Genomic DNA, 18,941 nt, shown 5'->3' on the forward strand with positions numbered 1-18,941 from the left:
CCGCCCCGGCCCTGCAGCAGGCTGGACTGACTGGGCCTGAGCACACTGAGCAAAGGCTTGCTGCAGGGTTTCCCGCAGTCGCCCCAAGGCTACCCAAATAAACTCACCCTCAAAGTAACAACTGTGAGTTCCTTGAACAGGTGTGCCTGAAGGTGAGTCCCTGAACCCCCCCCCATGTCTCACCCCCTGCCAAATCAGACTGCCACCCCTGGTGCCCCTCCAGGAGAGGGTTTGGTGCCGCCCTGACTTGGCAGCGTACTTCCCCAGATGTACCCTGGTCACCCATCCCCTGCTGAGTTCCATGAGTCAGATACTGAATCCTGGGGTCTCCTGGCAGGCCCCACGGTACAGCCTGGGCCCCAGACACCACAGCCTCCCTTCCGGCCCAGTGGAGGAGTCTGGCTCCTCTCCAGGCTCTACCAAACTCCAGACCCCTTCCTAGCCCCGGCCACCCCCTGCCCAGGGGCCCTGCTGTGCCCCTTCCTAGCCCCAGGCCCTCAAGCAGCGCTCCCCTTTTCCCGGCTGTTAGCCTGGGAAGGGGGCCAGGCCCTGAGCTCAGACCTTGGCGATTCCAGAGTGTCTGAGGCCCAGAGCCAGCCCCGCCAGCCTGGCCAGACAAGGGGAAAGGGGGGAGGTGGCAGGGTGGGCACCAGAAAGCCATTGAGGAGGATTGGCAGGGGGGCCGGTTTCGAGCTTTGTTCTTTCCGCTTCTCTTCTGGACCCCACCAGCTTTTCCTGGGACCTCGCTGAGCCCCTAGCCAAAGGGTGTCCCCTCCCTTCAGTCCTTTTCTCAGAGGGCAGTGGACCAGTACTAACGACAAGTGACTTGGGGGCTGTGAGACCCCTACGTGTGCAGAGGAGACTGGGGAAGAGCTGGCAGGCCTGGGCTGCAGCCCCATCGGCCTCCCTGCTCAGTGTGACCCTGGGCAAGGCCCACTGTACTCCCTCAGCCTCGGTTTCCCGCGTTGACTGGGCAGGGCGGGAGGGCTACGCAGGCCTCCCCGCCCCGCCCGGAGGAATCTGGCGGGCCGGGCCGACGGTCCCAGGTGAGGGCCCTCTGGAAATGGCCCAGCGCGGCGGGTTCCGGCCGGGGCGGGCATCGGGGTGGGGACCGCCCCCCCAGCCTCCGCCCGCCCGCACACCCTCGCTCCTCCGGGCGGCTGCGACGACGCTTTAAACAGAAAAAACTGTCTCCCTGGCCCGCGGCCAGCGCCCCAGCCCCCCTCGCCGCCGCCGCGCCGCGCTGCAGCCAGGGAAAACAACTGCTCACTTCTCCCTGCGTCCTCCCCGCGCTCCCTGCTGCCCCGCGGCCGCGGGAGAGGAGCCGGCCAGGGGGAGGCGCGGAGCGGGCCGGCCGCCCGGCCTTCCTCTCCCTCGCTCCTCCTCTCCGCCTCAACTTGCTCCGGCCTCCTCGCTCCTGCCCAAGTTCGGGGCCTTGGCGGGGCTTCTTCCCGGGGCTGCGAAGTTTCTGGGCTCCCCGCGGTCCATCTCTTCGTCTGCCCCCGCCCCCGCCCGCGCCTGCTGTCCCCTCCCGGCCCGCTTCCTCGCTCGGCGCCCTCGCTGCCCCCCTCCAGCCCTCTCCGGGGGCTCCCGGCTTCCTACCTCCTCGGGAGCCGGGCCCCTCGCCCCCGCCCGGGCGCGCCCCCCGGGGTCCTGCGGCCCCGGATGCCCGGGCCCCGAGGGGCTGCTGGCGGCCTGGCCCCTGCGATGCGCGGGGCGGGGGCGGCGGGGCTGTTGGCGCTGCTGCTGCTGCCGCTGCTGGGCCCGAGCGGCGGGGCCGAGGGGGGACCGGCCGGCGAGCGGGGCGCAGGGGGGGGCGGGGCGCTGGCCCGCGAGCGCTTCAAGGTGGTCTTTGCGCCGGTGATCTGCAAGCGGACCTGCCTTAAGGGCCAGTGTCGGGACAGTTGTCAGCAGGGCTCCAACATGACGCTCATCGGAGAGAACGGCCACAGCACCGACACGCTCACGGGCTCCGGCTTCCGCGTGGGTGAGGGCCAGGGGGGCACGCTGGGGGCAGCGGAGAAGGACAGGCGCCAGGACCATGCGGGACACATAGGGGAGTCCTGGGCATAGGAGACTGGGGGCTGGGGGTACAGAGAGCAGAGATCTGGGGGCCGGGGATACCCAGGGCCATGGCAGGGGCTTGGAAGGCTCGTGTCCTGGGGGCCAGAGTGGGGGAGCCTGGACTTTGAAGCTTTGGGTTAGGGTTGAGGCCTACGGCGTGGGGAAATGCTGGGGTCTTGGATGACACAGGCTTTCCGGAAGGTGCTGCATTCTGAGAGGCAGCACGCAAGGGGTTTTGAGGGATGAAGGCTGGGGGCAGGAAGCCTCAGAGAAGGGGTAAATATTCCCTCAAGAAACAGACTTGCTGGAAGAAACAGGAAAAGTCTCTTTTAAATGTCTAAAGTAGGGCCTGCCAGTGGTAGGCACCTGCATTCCCTGGGAGGAGGAGCTAAGGTTCGGGCTGGGAGAGAGGGGGATTGGTTACTGGCAAGGTGTGAGAAGGGAGGGTGTTGAGGCCTAAGAACTGGGGTGCAGGCCTGAAGGTGGGGTCTGGCTTGGGTCCTCAGTCCCTCCTATTCCTGTGCTGCCCCCATGAGCTCCCAACATCTTTGGCTCAAAGGTCCTCAGAGTCCCACCAACCCCCAGCCCAAGCCCTATGACCTCCTGGGTCAGCATGGAGCCCACCCCATCCCCAGCATCTCTCTTCAAAGGGCCAGGCCTGGGGCTCGGCCCTCCTCCCCGGACCCTGCAGGGCCCTGTGGGCCAGGCTAGGGGAGGTGTCGCAGCAGTAATTACCCTCCTGGATAGGGTAATTAGGCCTGGTCCAGGATGGCACCAGCTAAACAGCCCCTCTTACATGTTTCTATATTCACTTACCCACTGACAGGCCCAAGGGACCCTGCTCACGAGGCTCCCGTTTCTCATGAGATGGGGGGTTGTGCACAGCCCCGCATGTCTGGGGGCATGCATAGGCTTTGGAGTGGCCCACTGTGACTAACTACCTCTCTCGTCGTTGTCTTGGGTGTGTGTCTCCAGTCACCGTTAGGGAGTGTTTATGTGAACCTGTGTTGGTGTCAGAATGAGTCTGTGAGTGACAAGATGACTGTGGCTGTGAGTGTACGTGTGTCTAGGCTCCCAGGTTCGCTGGCCGTACTGCTCAGGCTGCTGTCTCCATCTGTGCTGCCCACATCCCCCAGGCTTGGTGCCCAGGCCACAGTGGGCGGGTGTCACTGGAAGGTCACCCTCACCACTTTGAGTGACTCACTGGGAGACAGGAAGAAGAGAATCCTGCCTCCCCCAGCCAGGGACACACCCCATCTGCCCTGTGAGGCCTGGTCCCCAGAGGCCAGGCAGGATGGGCTGGGCTGGGATGCGATACGATGTTCTTAGTCCGACCCCAATGGCCATGGATGTGGGCTGTCCCTGTGAGGCCCTTTGGGTGTCCAGGAGCACAGCACCCCACGCTTCCCGCCCTGGGAAGCAGGAGCGGGGCTGGGCTGGTGCATGGGCTCAGAGCCCCAAGGCCGTAGCACATGGTGACGGTCAGTATGTGGCAGAACAGACTGAGGTCCCATCCTTTCTCTCAGTCACTCTCTCATTTGTTCCCCCTGCACTTCCTCTGGGACCCAGAGCTGAGGCTGGCCTGGCCCTGCCCTCCAGAGTACCCTTTATAGTGGGGCAGACAGACACGAATACAACCAAGCCAGGTGCCAGAGAGACCTGGAGCAGAGGGTGATAGCTGAGGAGAGGGGACACTGGTGGGTAGGAAGAATGGCTCCCTTCCTGGAGGAGAAGCTGAGACAGGAAGGACAAGATTTGAATATGTAGAAACAGGGACAGGGCTCTGCAGTGGAGGGAATGGCATGAACAAAGCCATGAGGCGGAGGTTAGCACATTGGCAGGAGGGAGACAAGTCCTGGGGCATGGGGTGCACGTGGAAAGAGCAGATGGGGATGGGTTGAAAGAAGGTTCTGGGCCTTGGAGATCCTTGAGTGTCTGGGCCAGGAGGCAAGCGGTGAGCAGGGGTGTGACATGCCCGAAGCAGGTTTTACGAGGATGCTGGGATTGTGAAAGGGCAGGAGAGGGGCTGGAAGGCGGCCAGGGGAGGGGCAGAGGCCCTGGGGAGGAGGGGAGGTGGACTCATGGGACATTGCAGAGCTGTAACTGGGCAGATGGGAGCAGGAGGGACAGAGCCTGAGGCTCAGTCATGGAAGACCAGGCAGGCAGGGATTCCCCAGTGGCGATCCCAGGTGAAGAGGAGGAGGGGAGGCAGGATGCTGACATCTGACAGTGTCCCCTGGGTGGACGTGCCCAAGAGAGGTCCTGGAGAGGGTGAGGACTGTGGATGTCTCTAGAGATGTGGACATCTTTGGCAGTGCTGAGGTGTGGGCCCTGGGATGGCAAGGAGGAGGGAGAGGCCCAAGGCCTGAATGAGGGGAGTGTTTGGGGAGAAGAGGCAGAGGCACCAGGGAGGGAGGGATACCTAGGAGAGGCCTCGGGGAAGCCAGAGGCCCATCATTATTTGCTACCACTTTTTAAGCACCCTCTGTGTACTGGTCCCGTGTTAAGCATTTGCACTGGCATCACCTGATTTAATAACACAGCATCTCTGTAGATGGGGACACTGAGGCACAAGATGGGGAAGTAAGGTGCTCAGGGTCATGCGGCTGGCACGTGGCCTAGCTGGGGTTTAAGTCCGAGACTTAAGACTCCAGCACCCAACATGGGCATAAGGATGTTGGGGGATCTAGAGGGCAGTTTCCATGTGTGTGATGTGTTAAAAAACCCAGCTTCCCAAGGAGGACAGAGCCAGTGGTGGCAAGGAAGTAGGGAGGACGGGGAAGAGACAGGATGTGGCTGAGGGACTGGGACTGGGGCTGGAGGCAGGGGTGCCCTGGCCCTGATCCACCTCCTCTCCCCAGTGGTGTGCCCTCTGCCCTGCATGAATGGTGGCCAGTGCTCCTCAAGAAACCAGTGCCTGTGTCCTCCTGACTTCACGGGGCGCTTCTGCCAGGTGCCTGCTGGAGGAGCTGGCGGGGGCACCGGTGGCTCAGGCCCTGGGCTGGGCCGGGCCGGGGCCCTGTCCGCAGGCGCACTGCCGCCCCTGGCTCCGGAAGGTGACTCTGTGGCCAGCAAGCATGCCATCTACGCCGTCCAGGTGATCGCCGACCCTCCCGGGCCTGGGGAGGGGCCCCCTGCCCAGCATGCTGCCTTCCTGGTGCCCCTGGGGCCGGGACAGATCTCAGCAGAAGGTACCAGGCAACAGGCAAACCTGGGGAGGGTGAGGTGGGTGGCACTATGGTGGCTGGGCCTGGGAGGGGGCCAGCCCTGGAGGAACTCAGCCGGAGACCCCACGGTGCCAGGGGGCAGCCCTGAGGCCACCGCGCCCCGCCCCCAGTGCAGGCCCCGCCCCCCGTGGTGAACGTGCGTGTCCACCACCCGCCCGAGGCCTCTGTCCAGGTGCACCGCATTGAGGGCCCGAACTCGGAGGGCCCGGCCCCCTCGCAGCACCTGCTGCCGCACCCCAAGCCCCCGCACCCCCGGCCACCCACGCAGAAGCCCCTGGGCCGCTGCTTCCAGGACACGCTGCCCAAGCAGCCCGTGAGTGCACCCACAGTCCCAACGGGACGGCCCTTCCTTCTCTCAGTGTTGCCCTGCCACACTGCCTAACCCAGACTGCCTAAAACCATAAAAATGGGGGAGGGGCGGTGGCAGCAGAGGAAAAGGGCTTCCTCAGGGGGGAGATCAGTAGGGGTGGGGTGCTTGTGACCCCTTCCCATGCTCCTCCCTGCAGTGTGGCAGCAACCCTCTCCCAGGCCTCACCAAGCAGGAAGACTGCTGTGGGAGCATTGGCACCGCCTGGGGCCAGAGCAAGTGTCACAAGTGCCCCCAGCTGCAGTGTGAGTGCCTGGGCTCACTGGGCATCCCCCACCAGGTGGACCCTCCCCACACCCCCCCACATTCTTCTCTACATCCCACTCTGCCCCCTCCAGTGCCCTCCTTGGCATCCCCTGCCACGCTGTCCTCTCTCTGCAGACACAGGGGTGCAGAAGCCAGGGCCCGTACGTGGGGAGGTAGGCGCTGACTGCCCCCAGGGATACAAGAGGCTCAACAGCACCCACTGCCAGGGTATGGCCAGCCAGGAGACTCTGGGCTGCAGGGGCAGGCCAGCCGTCACTGGGAGGTTCCTAAGTTGGATGGGGGAGGAGGTGGGGCTGGGGCAGTACGCTGAGGTTCTTGGAGCAGCTTGCTGTTGCGGTATGGCCCCAGACTGGAGGAAACAAACTTCCACTTTCCACAGACATCAACGAGTGTGCGATGCCGGGCATGTGTCGCCATGGTGACTGCCTCAACAACCCTGGCTCCTATCGCTGTGTCTGCCCACCTGGCCATAGCCTGGGCCCCTCCCGCACGCAGTGCATCGGTAAGACTGGGGGGCTCTGGCTTCTGGGAGGTCACGAGGTATGGGTGGGAAGGGTAAGGCTCCAAGCAGCAAGTGTCAGAAGTCACAAGAGATCAGAGTGGGGTTGACTACAAGAGAACCAAGGCTCAGAACAGATAGGATCAGGAATCAGTGGGGTCAGGGGTCACATGAGGTCTGAGGTTAAAGGTCACATGGGGTCAGGGATTATATGGAGTCAGGGTCCTATAGATCACAGGCTTGATGGACAGGAGGGGTGAAGTCCAGAGCAGCCAGAATCAGGGGTCAATGGGGTCAGTGGTCACATAAGTTTCAGGGGTCATATGAGTTCAGGATTCTGTGGGGTCAGGGGCTACATGGGGATCAAGTGTTGTCTGGGCCAGAGAGACAGGTCTGGAGCAGCCAGGCAGAGGGATGTGGGCAGTGTTCAGGCCCAGATCCCCATTCCCCCGACTCCCCTGCAGCCGACAAGCCAGAGGAGAAGAGCCTGTGTTTCCGCCTGGTGAGCCCCGAGCACCAGTGCCAGCACCCACTGACCACGCGCCTCACCCGCCAGCTCTGCTGCTGCAGCGTGGGCAAGGCCTGGGGTGCGCGGTGTCAGCGCTGCCCTGCAGATGGCACTGGTGAGCCAGGGGCACGTAGGGCAGGGTGGGGGTGGATGTCTGTCTGCGTACCCATCCGGGAAATGCTCACCTCTGTCTGCTGTCTTGGCTGTAGCTGCCTTCAAGGAGATCTGCCCAGCAGGGAAGGGGTACCACATCCTCACCTCCCACCAGACACTCACCATTCAGGGTGAAAGTGACTTTTCCCTCTTCCTGCACCCCGATGGACCACCCAAGCCCCAGCAGCACCCTGAGAGCCCCAGCCAGGCGCCACCACCTGAGGACACAGAGGAGGAGAGAGGTCTGGCCTGACCCCTTCTGTTCTTAGACCCAACCAATGACGTCCAGATCTGACCCCCGGACCCCTGACCCAGAGATCTGAGACTGAGCTATAACCTCCTCAGCCTTGATCTGTAACCCAAGGACTTTACTCAGCCATTGCTCCCAGACCTGAGTCCCTGACCACTATGCAAACACATCCTAACCCTGGATCTAACCCCTGACCCTTGACCCAGAGACATGATTGCTGAACTCCTAGAGACCCTAACCACAAATACTCAGCTGCTGAGCCCAGAGCTGACTCCCTTCTCCTACCCCAACACTTACTGGCCTCATCTTCTCTTCCCTTCTAGGGGTGACCACAGACTCAGTGAGTATGAGAGCCCAGGTGGGAGGGGTGGGGCAGGTGAGGGAGACATGGAGGGCTCATGCCTCTGTCACCCGCAGCCAGTGAGTGAAGAGCGGTCAGTGCAGCAGAGCCACCCAACTGCCACCACGTCTCCTGCCCGGCCCTACCCTGGTGAGCTGGGCGCTACAGGGATGAACCCTCAGGGGCTAAATTACTGGGTAGGGGGAGTTCCCAGCCTAAGTACTGGGGGGCAATGAAGCTGGGGTGTGACATGCCCAAGCTGAAAGCTTGAAAGGAGAAGGGAGGCTCAGTGGCCCTCACCCTCTGACAACTGTGCACTGCTGCCTGTAGAGCTGATCTCCCGCCCCTCGCCACCCACCATGCGCTGGTTCCTGCCGGACTTGCCCCCTTCTCGCAGCGCCGTGGAGATTGCTCCCACTCAGGTCACAGGTAAGGCCCACCCTGCAAGGCCACGCCCTGGATAGGCCACACCCCCACTTAGTTTTTCTCCTCCCCTCCCCGCTGCAGTCATTCCCTAGAGCCAATAGGCTGACATTTATCCAGGGCTGGGTGCTAGGGAAGCCCCAGTAAACAGCAGAGATCCCACCCTGCCCTCAAATGCCCCAGGTAGCATGGTGGTCAGCCCAGTCTGAGGGCATTCATTCATTCATTCATTCAACAAATATTTACTGAACACCTACTATGTGCCAGGCACTGTTCAGGTGTTAGGGATACTGCAATGAACAAAAACAGACAAAAATTTCCTATCCTTAAGGAGCAGACAAAAGGCAACAAAAAGATCAATAAGTAAAAATCTAGTATGTCTCACAAATGCTATGAGAAAATAAATGAGAGCAGAAGGAAGGAAGTCTGGGTTTGTGATAATATGTAGGGCAGCCATGAGAGGCTTTCTGAGTAGAGTTTTAAAGACTGTTAGAAATTCCAGAGCAGAAGTGGGGAAAGGAGGGGTATGCAGGCTGGGGAAAAGGACCTCCCATGGCAAGTTAAGTTTGGGCAAAGGCATGGGAGCATGACACACTGGTGGAGGAGGGAGAAGCTACACAGGCCGGTGTCTGCACCAGGGGAAGTCCAATGCACGGAGCCTTGCTGAGAGGCTTTGGTTTGATGCCAGAGGTTATGGGAAGTGTCTGCAGGGTTTTTGGCATCAAAATTGCTAGCTCATATTGAGTAATCTCTCTGTGCCAGGCACTGTCTGAAGAGTTTTATGTACTAAGTATCATCTAACCTTCTCATACTATGTGAAGTGTACGAGACATTGTTAGCCTCATTTTCCAGATGAGAACACTGAGACTCAGAGAGGTTCAGTAACTTACCCCAGGTCACACAGCTGAGCCAGATTCAAGCCTGTGTCTGTGTGTGCTGCGAAGCCACAAGGGAGCTGGCAGCCTGAGCCTACATGAGCTCCTGGGGTGAGGGCTCAAGTGGAAGGTGGCTGCCCTGGGGGATTTGGGGATGCAGAGGACAAGGCCCCTGGATAGCTTTCTTGGGGGCTGTGTGTTAAGGGACATTGGGACGACTGAGGGACCCTGAGGGGTTGTGGTTGGGTTTGAGGTGACTGGGGTCAGGGACTTGGAGTGAGTGGGGAATGGAAGTATCTTGAGGGGGCTGTGTGTTAAAGAGAGGTACTCCAGGCAAAACCAGCCCGCAAAGCCCACTGGCTGGAGCAGAGCAGAGTTGGGCATCATGGCCTAGGGTGAGGGGGGATGAGAGATGTGGGGGGAGATGAGAGGGGTGAGGGGATGGGGTGCTGGAGATGAGACTGGTGGGTGGTGAGGATCAAAGGAGGGAGAGGTAGAAGGCAGGGAGTCCTGGGCTTGGTGACAAAGAGAGTGAAGGGCTTCCTGCATCTGGCTGCCTGTACACAGCTGTGGCACAAGTTAGAATTCCCAGGAAACCAGCTCCTGCTTGCCTTTGGAGGGAGAAGTCATTGACCATTCTGGAATGGGGGCTCCAGAGGATGCTGGTGAGACCGAGGCTATAGGGTCTAAGATATTGAGGTGACTGGGGAGAGGGGGGTATCCAAGCCCCTTGGGTAGGGGTATTGAGATGACTGAGGGGCCCTGAGGGGATGCAGCTTGGTTTGAGGTGAGTGGGGTCAGGGCCTTGGAGCGAGTGGGGAATGGAAGTGTCAAAGTCCGGAGGTGATAGGATGTCAGGGACCTGGAGTCCTGGTTGGAGCTAGCTGGGGTCTTTATATTGGGGTTATCTGGGATGGAGGTACACGAAATCCTAGGGTTAGAGTATGGCTGTGCAGGAACCTGAGGTCATGGTATGACCGGGTCAGGTATCTGGGTCAGTAGAATTGGGGTGTCCAGGTCTGCCCTGGGGATGTGGCAGAGGTGAATGCTCCCTGACCCGGCTTTGCCCGCAGAGACAGACGAGTGCCGACTGAACCAGAACATATGTGGCCACGGGGAGTGTGTTCCGGGGCCCCCAGACTACTCCTGCCACTGCAACCCCGGCTACCGGTCGCATCCGCAGCACCGCTACTGCGTGGGTGAGCGTGGGGCGGGCGTGCGGGCGGATAACCGGGGGACAACCCTTGCTCGAGACACCCCATTGACTTTTCTTGGCCCGCTCCGTCCTTCTCAGACGTGAACGAGTGCGAGGCGGAGCCGTGCGGCCCAGGGAGGGGCATCTGTATGAACACCGGAGGCTCCTACAACTGCCACTGCAACCGCGGCTACCGCCTGCACGTGGGCGCCGGGGGGCGCTCGTGCGTGGGTGAGCGCCACCAGGGCGGGGCGGTACTGGGTGGGCGGACTGTCTTCGGGACCGCTGTGTAATCCTCTCCACTGCCCCCCATACCCCTCCTCGTGCCTCCTTCCTCCCGCTCAGACCTGAACGAGTGCGCCAAGCCCCACCTGTGCGGCGACGGCGGCTTCTGCATCAACTTTCCCGGTCACTACAAGTGCAACTGCTACCCCGGCTACCGGCTCAAAGCCTCCCGACTGCCTGTGTGCGAAGGTGAGGGGACCCCATCCAGACCAAATGGCGGCCTCAGCTGTCTCTCCACCTGGGGTGGGGGGGGGCGGGCCTGCATTCCTGTCTCTGCCCTGCCCTTGGACTCTCAGAGGTTAGTTAGGGCCTTGGAGCCAGACGGCGGGTTTGCCTTGTTGATGTGTGACGGAGGGAGGCCTTGCCAAGGACCTGGAGAGCTGGGCCAGCCCCGTTGTCCCCAAATGGTCCGCCTCCTTCTCCCTCCTGCGCAGACATCGACGAATGCCGGGACCCAAGCAGCTGCCCGGATGGCAAATGCGAGAACAAACCCGGGAGCTTCAAGTGCATCGCCTGTCAGCCCGGCTACCGAAGCCAGGGGGGCGGAGCCTGCCGCGGTGAGGGCGGGGCCTGGGTCCCGGGTAGGGTGGAAGGCGGGGCTTGGAAGGCTAGTGGGCGGGGCCCTTCCGGGTAATGCCCCGGTCTGGCTCCGGATGCGGCGGGGCGGGACTAGCATTGGTGAGCGGCGCCTCGGGGGCGTGGCCTCCTGAGAATAGAGGTGGGTCCACCGCCCCGGGCGGAGGGGACTCACACCCGGTCGCGGTTCACCTGGCACCCGAGTGTCCCGCCGCCACCCAGTGGGGCAGCCTCTGAGACGCAGTCACTTCGCCGCAGACGTGAACGAGTGCTCCGAGGGCAGCCCCTGCTCTCCCGGCTGGTGCGAGAACCTCCCAGGCTCCTTCCGCTGCACTTGCGCCCAGGGCTACGCGCCCGCGCCCGACGGCCGCAGCTGCGTGGGTGAGCCCCTGCCTCGGGCCAGGCAGCCCTGCCGCTGAAGCGGGGAGCGGGTCTCCCTGTCAGGCAGGTGGTGGGAGGTGGCTAATTCATCCCCCGGTTCTCTGATCCAGTTTCTCTGTTTCTCAGAGAATCTCGCCGAGGAAGGCGCCGCCAGAATTTTCACGTAGGAAGGGTCTTAGGGGCAGGATTTGAAGCTGCGTTTGCAAAGCATGTTATTTAAATGTAAAGAAAAAAAAAGATATCAAAGAGAGGAGGGAGGCATTAGTAGTTCCCCCTGCACTCATGTTATTATGCACCAAGAGACAGGCTGGGATTCCGAGAAACTGGGGAACGTAAGACAGACTGTAGAGTGCAGGGCTGGCCCTGGATGGAGCTGAGGTGCTTCTTGGATACACCAGCAGGACGGGAGGAAGAAGGCCTGAGTTATCTTAAAGAATAAACAGGGGCCGGGCGCGGTGGCTCACACCTGTAATACTAGCTCTCTGGGAGGCCGAGGCGGGCGGATTGTTTGAGCTCAGGAGTTCGAAACCAGCCTGAGCAAGAGCGAGACCCCCTCTCTACTAAAAATAGAAAGAAATTAATTGGACAACTAAAAATATATAGAAAAAATTAGCCGGGCATGGTGGCGCATGCCTGTAGTCCCAGCTACTCGGGGGGCTGAGGCAGGAGGATCGCTTTAGCCCAGGAGTTTGAGGTTGCTGTGAGCTAGGCTGACGCCATGGCACTCACTCTAGCCCGGGCAACAGAGTGAGACTCTGTCTCAATAAATAAATAAATAAATAAATAAACAGGAATTAGCCAAGAAAAGAAGGATGAGATAGAACAGCACACCAGGCAGAGGGCTTGGAGGCTACTCAGGTGAAAAACAGTATGGGGTGTGCAGGGAACTGTAAGGAATGACCAGGGGATGGGGCTGAGGCTGGCTGGGGAGGGGCAAGTCCCCACCCTTTGGAGAGCCCCCTGACCCCTGCCCAGGAGGTTGAGTTTCATTTTGAAGGTGTTAGGGAGCACCTGAAGCATTTTAAGGGGAGGAGTGACAAGATTTGCCATTTGTTTTAGACGATTCCCTGCTGCAGAGTGTGGAGCGTGGCTGGAGGTCTGTTGGAGAGACTCAGGACAGAGATGGATGTGGATGGAATGAGAGTAGTGGCCTCAGGATGGCCACGTGATGATGTGATATTAGAGAAATATTAGAACACATTACCCAGGCTTGTTGACTGGATGTCAGGGTAAAGGAGGGGGGGTGATGGACCCTCCAGGTGATTCGGGTGGTGCTGCCCACTGGGATAGGGTCCCCGGGGTGGGCATGTTAGAGAGGGAAGATGCTGAGCTCCTTGTTGGACAAGTTGAGTGGCTGGTCCCTGTGGGCCTCTCAGCTGGAGATGCCAGCAGAGAGGGTGGGCCATGTGGGTTAGGAGTCTTGGGCCAGACAAACCCACTTGGAACCACCGACTGTGAACTGTGGGGGCTATGGAGTCTTGGAGTAGGCCTGCTCTGCCAAGGAGGGTGGGTGGGGTAAGAGGAGCGTCTGGCAGAGCCTTGTGGACGCTGACACATCAGGGGCAGGCAGTGGAAGAGGAGCTGGGGCGGGGTGATGGCAGGGGGAGCAGTGGGCTACTGTAGAAGCTGGGGAGGAGAGACTTCCAGGGACAAAGGAGAATGAGCTAAGTGCAACAGAGAGGTTCTTGTAAAATACAAACTGGTGAGACAAGAAGGTCTCTGGTGGCCTTGGCAGGGTGGCTTCTGTGGCATTATGGGGGTGGAGGGCAGGATATTGGCAGCAAGCGAGGAAGAGTGAGACCTGGGTTCACGGGAGTGGGGCTTTGAAATAGAGGCTGAGGAGGAGATGCCAGGAAAGTGGGCGAGGGGCTGACTGGGGCCACAGGGCTAGGAGAGGAGGGAAGGGTCAGTGGGTGGCTGGCCATGGACAAGAGAGCAGGAGTAAGAGGGGAGTGGGTGTAGATAATGGTTTTCAGGGGTTTGAGGGTGATTACCCTTAATTTTCTCAATAAACAGTGAAGGGACTTAGTTAAGTAGGGACTTGAGGAGGACCTTGGCAGTTTGGAAGTGCCCAAGAGCGTGGGGGCTCCCCACGGGCTTCGCAGAAGTCAAGGCTTGAGAGGAGTTGAGAGGCTGGCACTGGCCACACTGAGGATCTGGCCAGGCCGTGGAGGCTGGAGCACGCGGCCGGGGCCCAGCGTGCTCAGCTTGGTTGCTGGCTGCAGCCCCACCTGGCACCCAGGATCTGGAGGCCACAGCTCTGCATGGAGGCTGGGCTGTGCCAGACCAGTGAGGAGGAGGGAGAGGCATTCCTGGACTCAGGGATAGGAGTTCACAGTGAGCACTGAGGTCAGGCTGGGGGCTGTCAGAGTCTGGGGGCATTGGGTAAGCTCAGGGGACTGAGGGGCAGGCCGCAGGCCCTGGGAGAGAAAAGACGGAGTGGGGGACTTGGGGAAGTGGGGGGAAGTGGGAAGGAAGCAGCCTCTGAGGGCCCTAGGGTGGGGGAGTGATGAAAGCCCCTCAGGGCCCTGAGAGTGAGTGGCTGGCCTTGAGGGGAGGGTCACAGAAGTGGAGACATCCAGGAATGTGAGGGCAGAGGCCTGGTCATCCACATGGCTGTTGGAAACTCCTGGGATGGAGAGGAAGACAGAGGGAGAGGAGCTAGGAAGGGGGTGCCGATAGCAACAAGGGGGTGGAGGCTGGTGTGGGGCCAGTCGCAGCACAGAGGAAGAGCCATGGCTTGGAGGGGCCTGAGGTGTGGATAACGACCAGCTCCACCAGAGAGGACTGCAGGAAAGTGTGTCTTCAGGGGAGAGTCAGGTTCACTTACTGCATGAGCAGAGACAATTCTTCTGTGCGAAGGACGAGGACATAGGGAAGCTTACCTACGGGGAAGAAGGGAGCTATGGCAGGTGAGGGAAGGGTAGGAGCAGCAGTTAAAGCAGTGGGGCAAGGATGCCTACAGAAGGATGAGAGGGTGGGGAAGGGGCCTCTTGTTCAGTGAGGATGGAGGAACGATGGCGAAGCTGTTTAGCATGAGACCTGGCCCAGGGACCTGGCGGCACATGGCCTGGTTGCCAGGGCACCACGTGCCAGCCAGGAGCAGGGTGAGTGCCCCACACTTGTCCTGAGCACTGCTGGTCTCAGCTCTGGTGCTCCAGGCCATGGGCAGGAGTGGGAAAAGCAGAGGCCTCCAGCTTGGCCCTCTGACACCCCCTGTGCCCTGTAGATGTGGATGAGTGTGAGGCTGGGGATGTGTGTGACAATGGCATCTGCACCAACACGCCAGGATCCTTCCAGTGCCAGTGCCTCTCTGGCTACCATCTGTCAAGGGACCGGAGCCACTGCGAGGGTGAGAGGTCCTAGAGCCAGGCCGCTGACCTGTCCCTCTGTACCCCAAGACCCCCGATGCCCAAGTCCAGTCCCCATCCAGATCTCAGCTGGGGTATAGAGGCGTGACACCAACATAGAGTCTGGGGGAAAGCTTGGGCAGTCTAGGCCCAAGGGGTACATGAGGGTTCAGCCCCTGAGATTCTCCACTCCCTTGATCCCCTACAGACATTGATGAGTGTGATTTCCCTGCGGCCTGCATTGGGGGCGACTGCATCAATACCAATGGCTCCTACAGATGTCTTTGCCCCCATGGGCATCGGCTGGTGGGTGGCAGGAAGTGCCAAGGTATGGGGGATTGGCTGAGGGCTCCTGAGGGGCGTGGCAGGGAAGACTAATCCCCTAGACACACTGTGACCTTTCTGTCTTTCCATCCCTCCATCCACTCACTCAGCCTTTCACTCTTCCACCTATAAGAGCAACGAGCACAGAAATAACGGCAGTCAGTGCTTCTGCGGTGCTTACTACATGCCAGTCACTCTGTTAGGCTCTTTACAGATATTAACGTACTCGTCCTCCCCACCGACTCACCCGTACATGCTTTGATCCAACAAGGGTTTACTGAGCACCCACTGTTTGCCAGGTTCTAGGCTGTGTACTAGGTATTCAGCAAGGACCCAGGGCTCCCAGCTGGGGGAGGCCAACATTTAAATTGATTCTCACAGTTCAGGGTGCTGGATGCCAGGAAAGGTCTGGACTACATTAATTGCGGTGCGGAGGTCACTGTTGAAGTGGAACTTGAAGCATAAGTAGGAGTTCCCTAGGCAGAGAAAGACACAGGATGGTATTCCAGGCCCAAAGAACAGTATTTGTAAAGTACAGAGACCTGGAAGGAGCTAGTTGCATTTTTAGAGGAGGGTAGACAGCTATGCCCTGAGCATACAGGTGGGGTGGGGGCTTGGAATAAAGGGTGATGAGACTTTTAAAGGTATTGGGAGCCCAAACTGAAAGTCCTCAAATGCCAAGCTGAGAGTTAGGACTTTATTCTATTGTCAGTGGGAGCCCCTGAAGGTTTTTCGAATGACAGCAGCGAATGCACACGCTCCTGCCCACATGCACAGACTGACACAAGTGGATTACCTGTTGTGTGTACTTTGAAATCAAAGTGGAAATTCGCATTCTGAACTTTTATGAGGCCCTCAGGGCACAGCCCTAGGGAAGAACGGGTTGGGTTTCCTCTGAGCCACTCCTGCCCCCCAGACATAGATGAGTGCAGCCAGGACCCCGGCCTGTGCCTTCCCCACGGGGCCTGCGAGAACCTGCAGGGCTCCTACGCCTGTGTCTGCGACGAGGGCTTCACTCCCACCCAGGACCAGCATGGTTGTGAGGGTGAGTGTCCTCCCAGCTTCCTCCCAGGCTAGACAACGCCCCTGAGCTGCAACTGGGGCTCAGAGATGTGTCCCCGTCCCACCCTCCTGAATTTGGGGAACAGGAAGAAATCTCTTTTGCCTGGGGGCGTCTGGTGGGGCCAGACCTCGAAGGGTCTTAAATGCCACGTTGTGGAAGGAGGCTGGCTGTCACATGGTGGCTATGAAGAGCCAGGGAAGGTGGGGGCAGAGAGATGCTGCAGCGGGCGGGCAGGTAGGGTGGGTAGACAGGTCAAAGGCAGTGTGTCTGCACGACCCTGAGCTGCCCTCCCCCCCTCAGAGGTGGAGCAGCCCCACCACAAGAAGGAGTGCTATCTGAACTTCGATGACACGGTGTTCTGTGACAGCGTATTGGCCACCAACGTCACCCAACAAGAGTGCTGCTGCTCGCTGGGGGCTGGCTGGGGGGACCACTGCGAAATCTATCCCTGCCCAGTCTACAGCTCAGGTCAGGAAGTGGGCAGGCTCCTTCCCAGAGCCTTAGTTTCTTTATCTGTAAACCGAGTGGGGGGAAATGGCTCCCCCCTGGGTAGCTGGGAAATGAGGCGGAGAACTCCGACAGCCAGCACGCCCGTGCTCAGTCCCGCTCTCCCCGCCCCCACAGCTGAGTTCCACAGCCTCTGCCCCGACGGAAAGGGCTACACCCAGGACAACAACATTGTCAATTATGGCATCCCAGCCCACCGCGGTAAGTCCCACACGCCCCGACTGCCCCCCACCCAGCCTCGTTTGGCTAGCTCGGGCAGCCCTCCGGGCTTGGTAGATCAGCGCCCCGCCCCCGCACATGCCCTGCCCCTCTCCTCCAGTAAGCTCCGCCCCTCCAATAAACCCCGCCCCGTCACTCGCCCTCAGGTGGGCTTTGTTCTTGCGGTCAGCCCCGCCCACGCCCCCAGCCACGGCTTGTCACCCCACAGACATCGACGAGTGCATGTTGTTCGGGGCCGAGATCTGCAAAGAGGGCAAGTGCGTGAACACGCAGCCCGGCTACGAGTGCTACTGCAAGCAGGGCTTCTACTACGACGGGAACCTGCTGGAGTGCGTGGGTGAGCGCAGCCGGCCCAGTGGCCCTGGAAGCGGCGGGGAGACACGCAACCACCCCGACCTGCCCCTGCCACCTGTGCTTTTTCTCCAGACGTGGACGAGTGTCTGGATGAGTCCAACTGCCGGAACGGAGTGTGCGAGAACACGCGCGGCGGCTACCGCTGCGCCTGCACGCCCCCGGCCGAGTACAGCCCGGCGCAGCGCCAGTGTCTGAACCCGGAAGAGATGGGTGAGGCCCGGGACGGGGAATCGGGACGGGAAGGGGGGGGGCCAGGCCATGCTGTGACAGCACCCCCACCCGTCCCCTCGCTGCCATAGACGTGGACGAGTGCCAGGACCCGGCAGCCTGCCGTCCTGGCCGCTGCGTCAACCTGCCAGGCTCCTACCGCTGCGAGTGTCGCCTGCCCTGGGTGCCTGGGCCCTCCGGCCGCGACTGCCAGCTCCAGGAGAGCCCGGCCGGTGAGGGTCGGCCTGGGCCGACTCGACTCAGGGGCCTAGTCTGTCGTGTGCTGCCCTGAGGCCCAGCCCCTGCGCAGGTGGGGTGGAGCGGAGGCGGGCGGTCGCTGCCTCGGGCTCCTCCCTGACGTTTATCCCGTCGGCAGAGCGCGCCCCGGAGCGGCGCGACGTGTGCTGGGGTCAGCGCGGAGAGGACGGCATGTGTGCGGGCCCCCTCGCCGGGCCTGCCCTCACCTTCGATGACTGCTGCTGCCGCCAGGGCCGCGGCTGGGGTGCCCAGTGCCGCCCGTGCCCGCCGCGCGGCGCCGGTGAGCTGGTCCACGAGGAATGGCGGGAGGGAGTATGGGGGCTGCCGAGGTGCACTGACATCGCTGACCACCCTCCTGCCCTCAGGGACCCAGTGCCCGACCTCGCAGAGTGAGAGCAATTCCTTCTGGGACACGAGCCCCCTGCTGCTGGGGAAGCCTCCGAGAGGTAAGGGCAGCCAGAGCAGGCAGCAGCAGGGGCGGCAGCCATGGGCTGGGGGCTGTGTTGACGTCTGTATTCTCCGGGCCTGCGCAGAGGAGGACAGTTCGGAGGAGGACTCGGACGAGTGCCGCTGCGTAAGCGGCCGCTGCGTGCCGCGTCCAGGCGGCGCCGTGTGCGAGTGTCCCGGCGGCTTCCAACTGGACGCCTCCCGCGCCCGCTGCGTCGGTGAGCCAGGCTACGGGGTGGGGGGCGGGGGCAGGGCGATAGGGGCACGGGACTTAGCGGCCAGGTCCAAGGCTAAGCAAGTCGCACCTGTCACCCACGCCTGCAGACATCGACGAGTGCCGCGAGCTGAACCAGCGCGGGCTGCTGTGCAAGAGCGAGCGCTGCGTGAACACGAGCGGTTCCTTCCGCTGCGTCTGCAAAGCAGGCTTCGCGCGCAGCCGCCCGCACGGGGCCTGCGTGCCCCAGCGCCGCCGCTGACACCACCCTCGGCCCGGACCTCGGTTATCACCGAGGGGTTTCCGCGAGCTCGGCCTCTCATTCCTGCCCCGATGCGGGGCTCGGACCCAGGGACCCCCGAGGCCCGCGGGCCCCTTCCGGCGCTCTGAGACCCGAGGGCGCCCATACAGGCACTGCCCGGGTCACGGGCGGGCGGATGTTGGGTCTCCTGGCGCTGTTGGCCTTCCTCCCAGAGGGCATTTCCTAGAAACTGATAAATCAGATCGTGCCTCTTTACTCTTGGCTATCGAAGCAAATTGATGTTCCTGTCCGCCACCGGCGCGGCCTGCGCAGGGCAGCACCACACC

General features: G+C 61.3%; 1 protein-coding gene across 2 annotated transcripts; it reads left to right on the plus strand.

The window, feature by feature from the left end:
* The first annotated feature begins 1,665 nt into the window (after nt 1–1,665).
* On the plus strand, nt 1,666–18,870 carry LTBP3 (latent transforming growth factor beta binding protein 3). 2 transcript variants are annotated; one of them, XM_012665448.1, is made up of 28 exons: nt 1,666–1,987; nt 4,926–5,255; nt 5,402–5,604; nt 5,798–5,903; nt 6,040–6,132; nt 6,305–6,427; nt 6,889–7,047; nt 7,142–7,327; nt 7,659–7,675; nt 7,753–7,825; nt 8,006–8,104; nt 10,047–10,172; nt 10,268–10,399; nt 10,514–10,642; nt 10,888–11,010; nt 11,288–11,410; nt 14,640–14,762; nt 14,969–15,088; nt 16,001–16,129; nt 16,448–16,615; nt 16,772–16,855; nt 17,082–17,210; nt 17,300–17,437; nt 17,527–17,667; nt 17,811–17,972; nt 18,058–18,138; nt 18,226–18,357; nt 18,464–18,870. In XM_012665448.1, the coding sequence occupies exons 1-28, from the start codon at nt 1,666–1,668 to the stop codon at nt 18,613–18,615; spliced, it is 3,903 nt and encodes a 1,300-aa protein (XP_012520902.1). In that variant the 3' UTR covers nt 18,616–18,870. The 2 variants fall into 2 exon arrangements, with proteins under 2 accessions (XP_012520902.1, XP_012520903.1); XM_012665449.1 differs by lacking the exon at nt 17,527–17,667.
* The last annotated feature ends 71 nt before the right edge of the window (nt 18,871–18,941 follow it).

Source organism: Propithecus coquereli, unplaced genomic scaffold, assembly GCF_000956105.1.
Source record: "Propithecus coquereli isolate 6110/MARCELLA unplaced genomic scaffold, Pcoq_1.0 Scaffold120, whole genome shotgun sequence".
Classification (NCBI taxonomy): domain Eukaryota; kingdom Metazoa; phylum Chordata; class Mammalia; order Primates; family Indriidae; genus Propithecus; species Propithecus coquereli.

Bases quoted from the DNA above. Each gene is read 5' to 3' on its own strand.
- LTBP3 (XM_012665448.1), top strand. From the start codon at position 1,666: ATGCCCGGGCCCCGAGGGGCTGCTGGCGGCCTGGCCCCTGCGATGCGC. The intron at 7,048-7,141 runs GTGAGCCAGGGG...TCTTGGCTGTAG, and splicing joins CTGCCCTGCAGATGGCACTG to CTGCCTTCAAGGAGATCTGC. The intron at 11,411-14,639 runs GTGAGCCCCTGC...TGTGCCCTGTAG, and splicing joins CGACGGCCGCAGCTGCGTGG to ATGTGGATGAGTGTGAGGCT.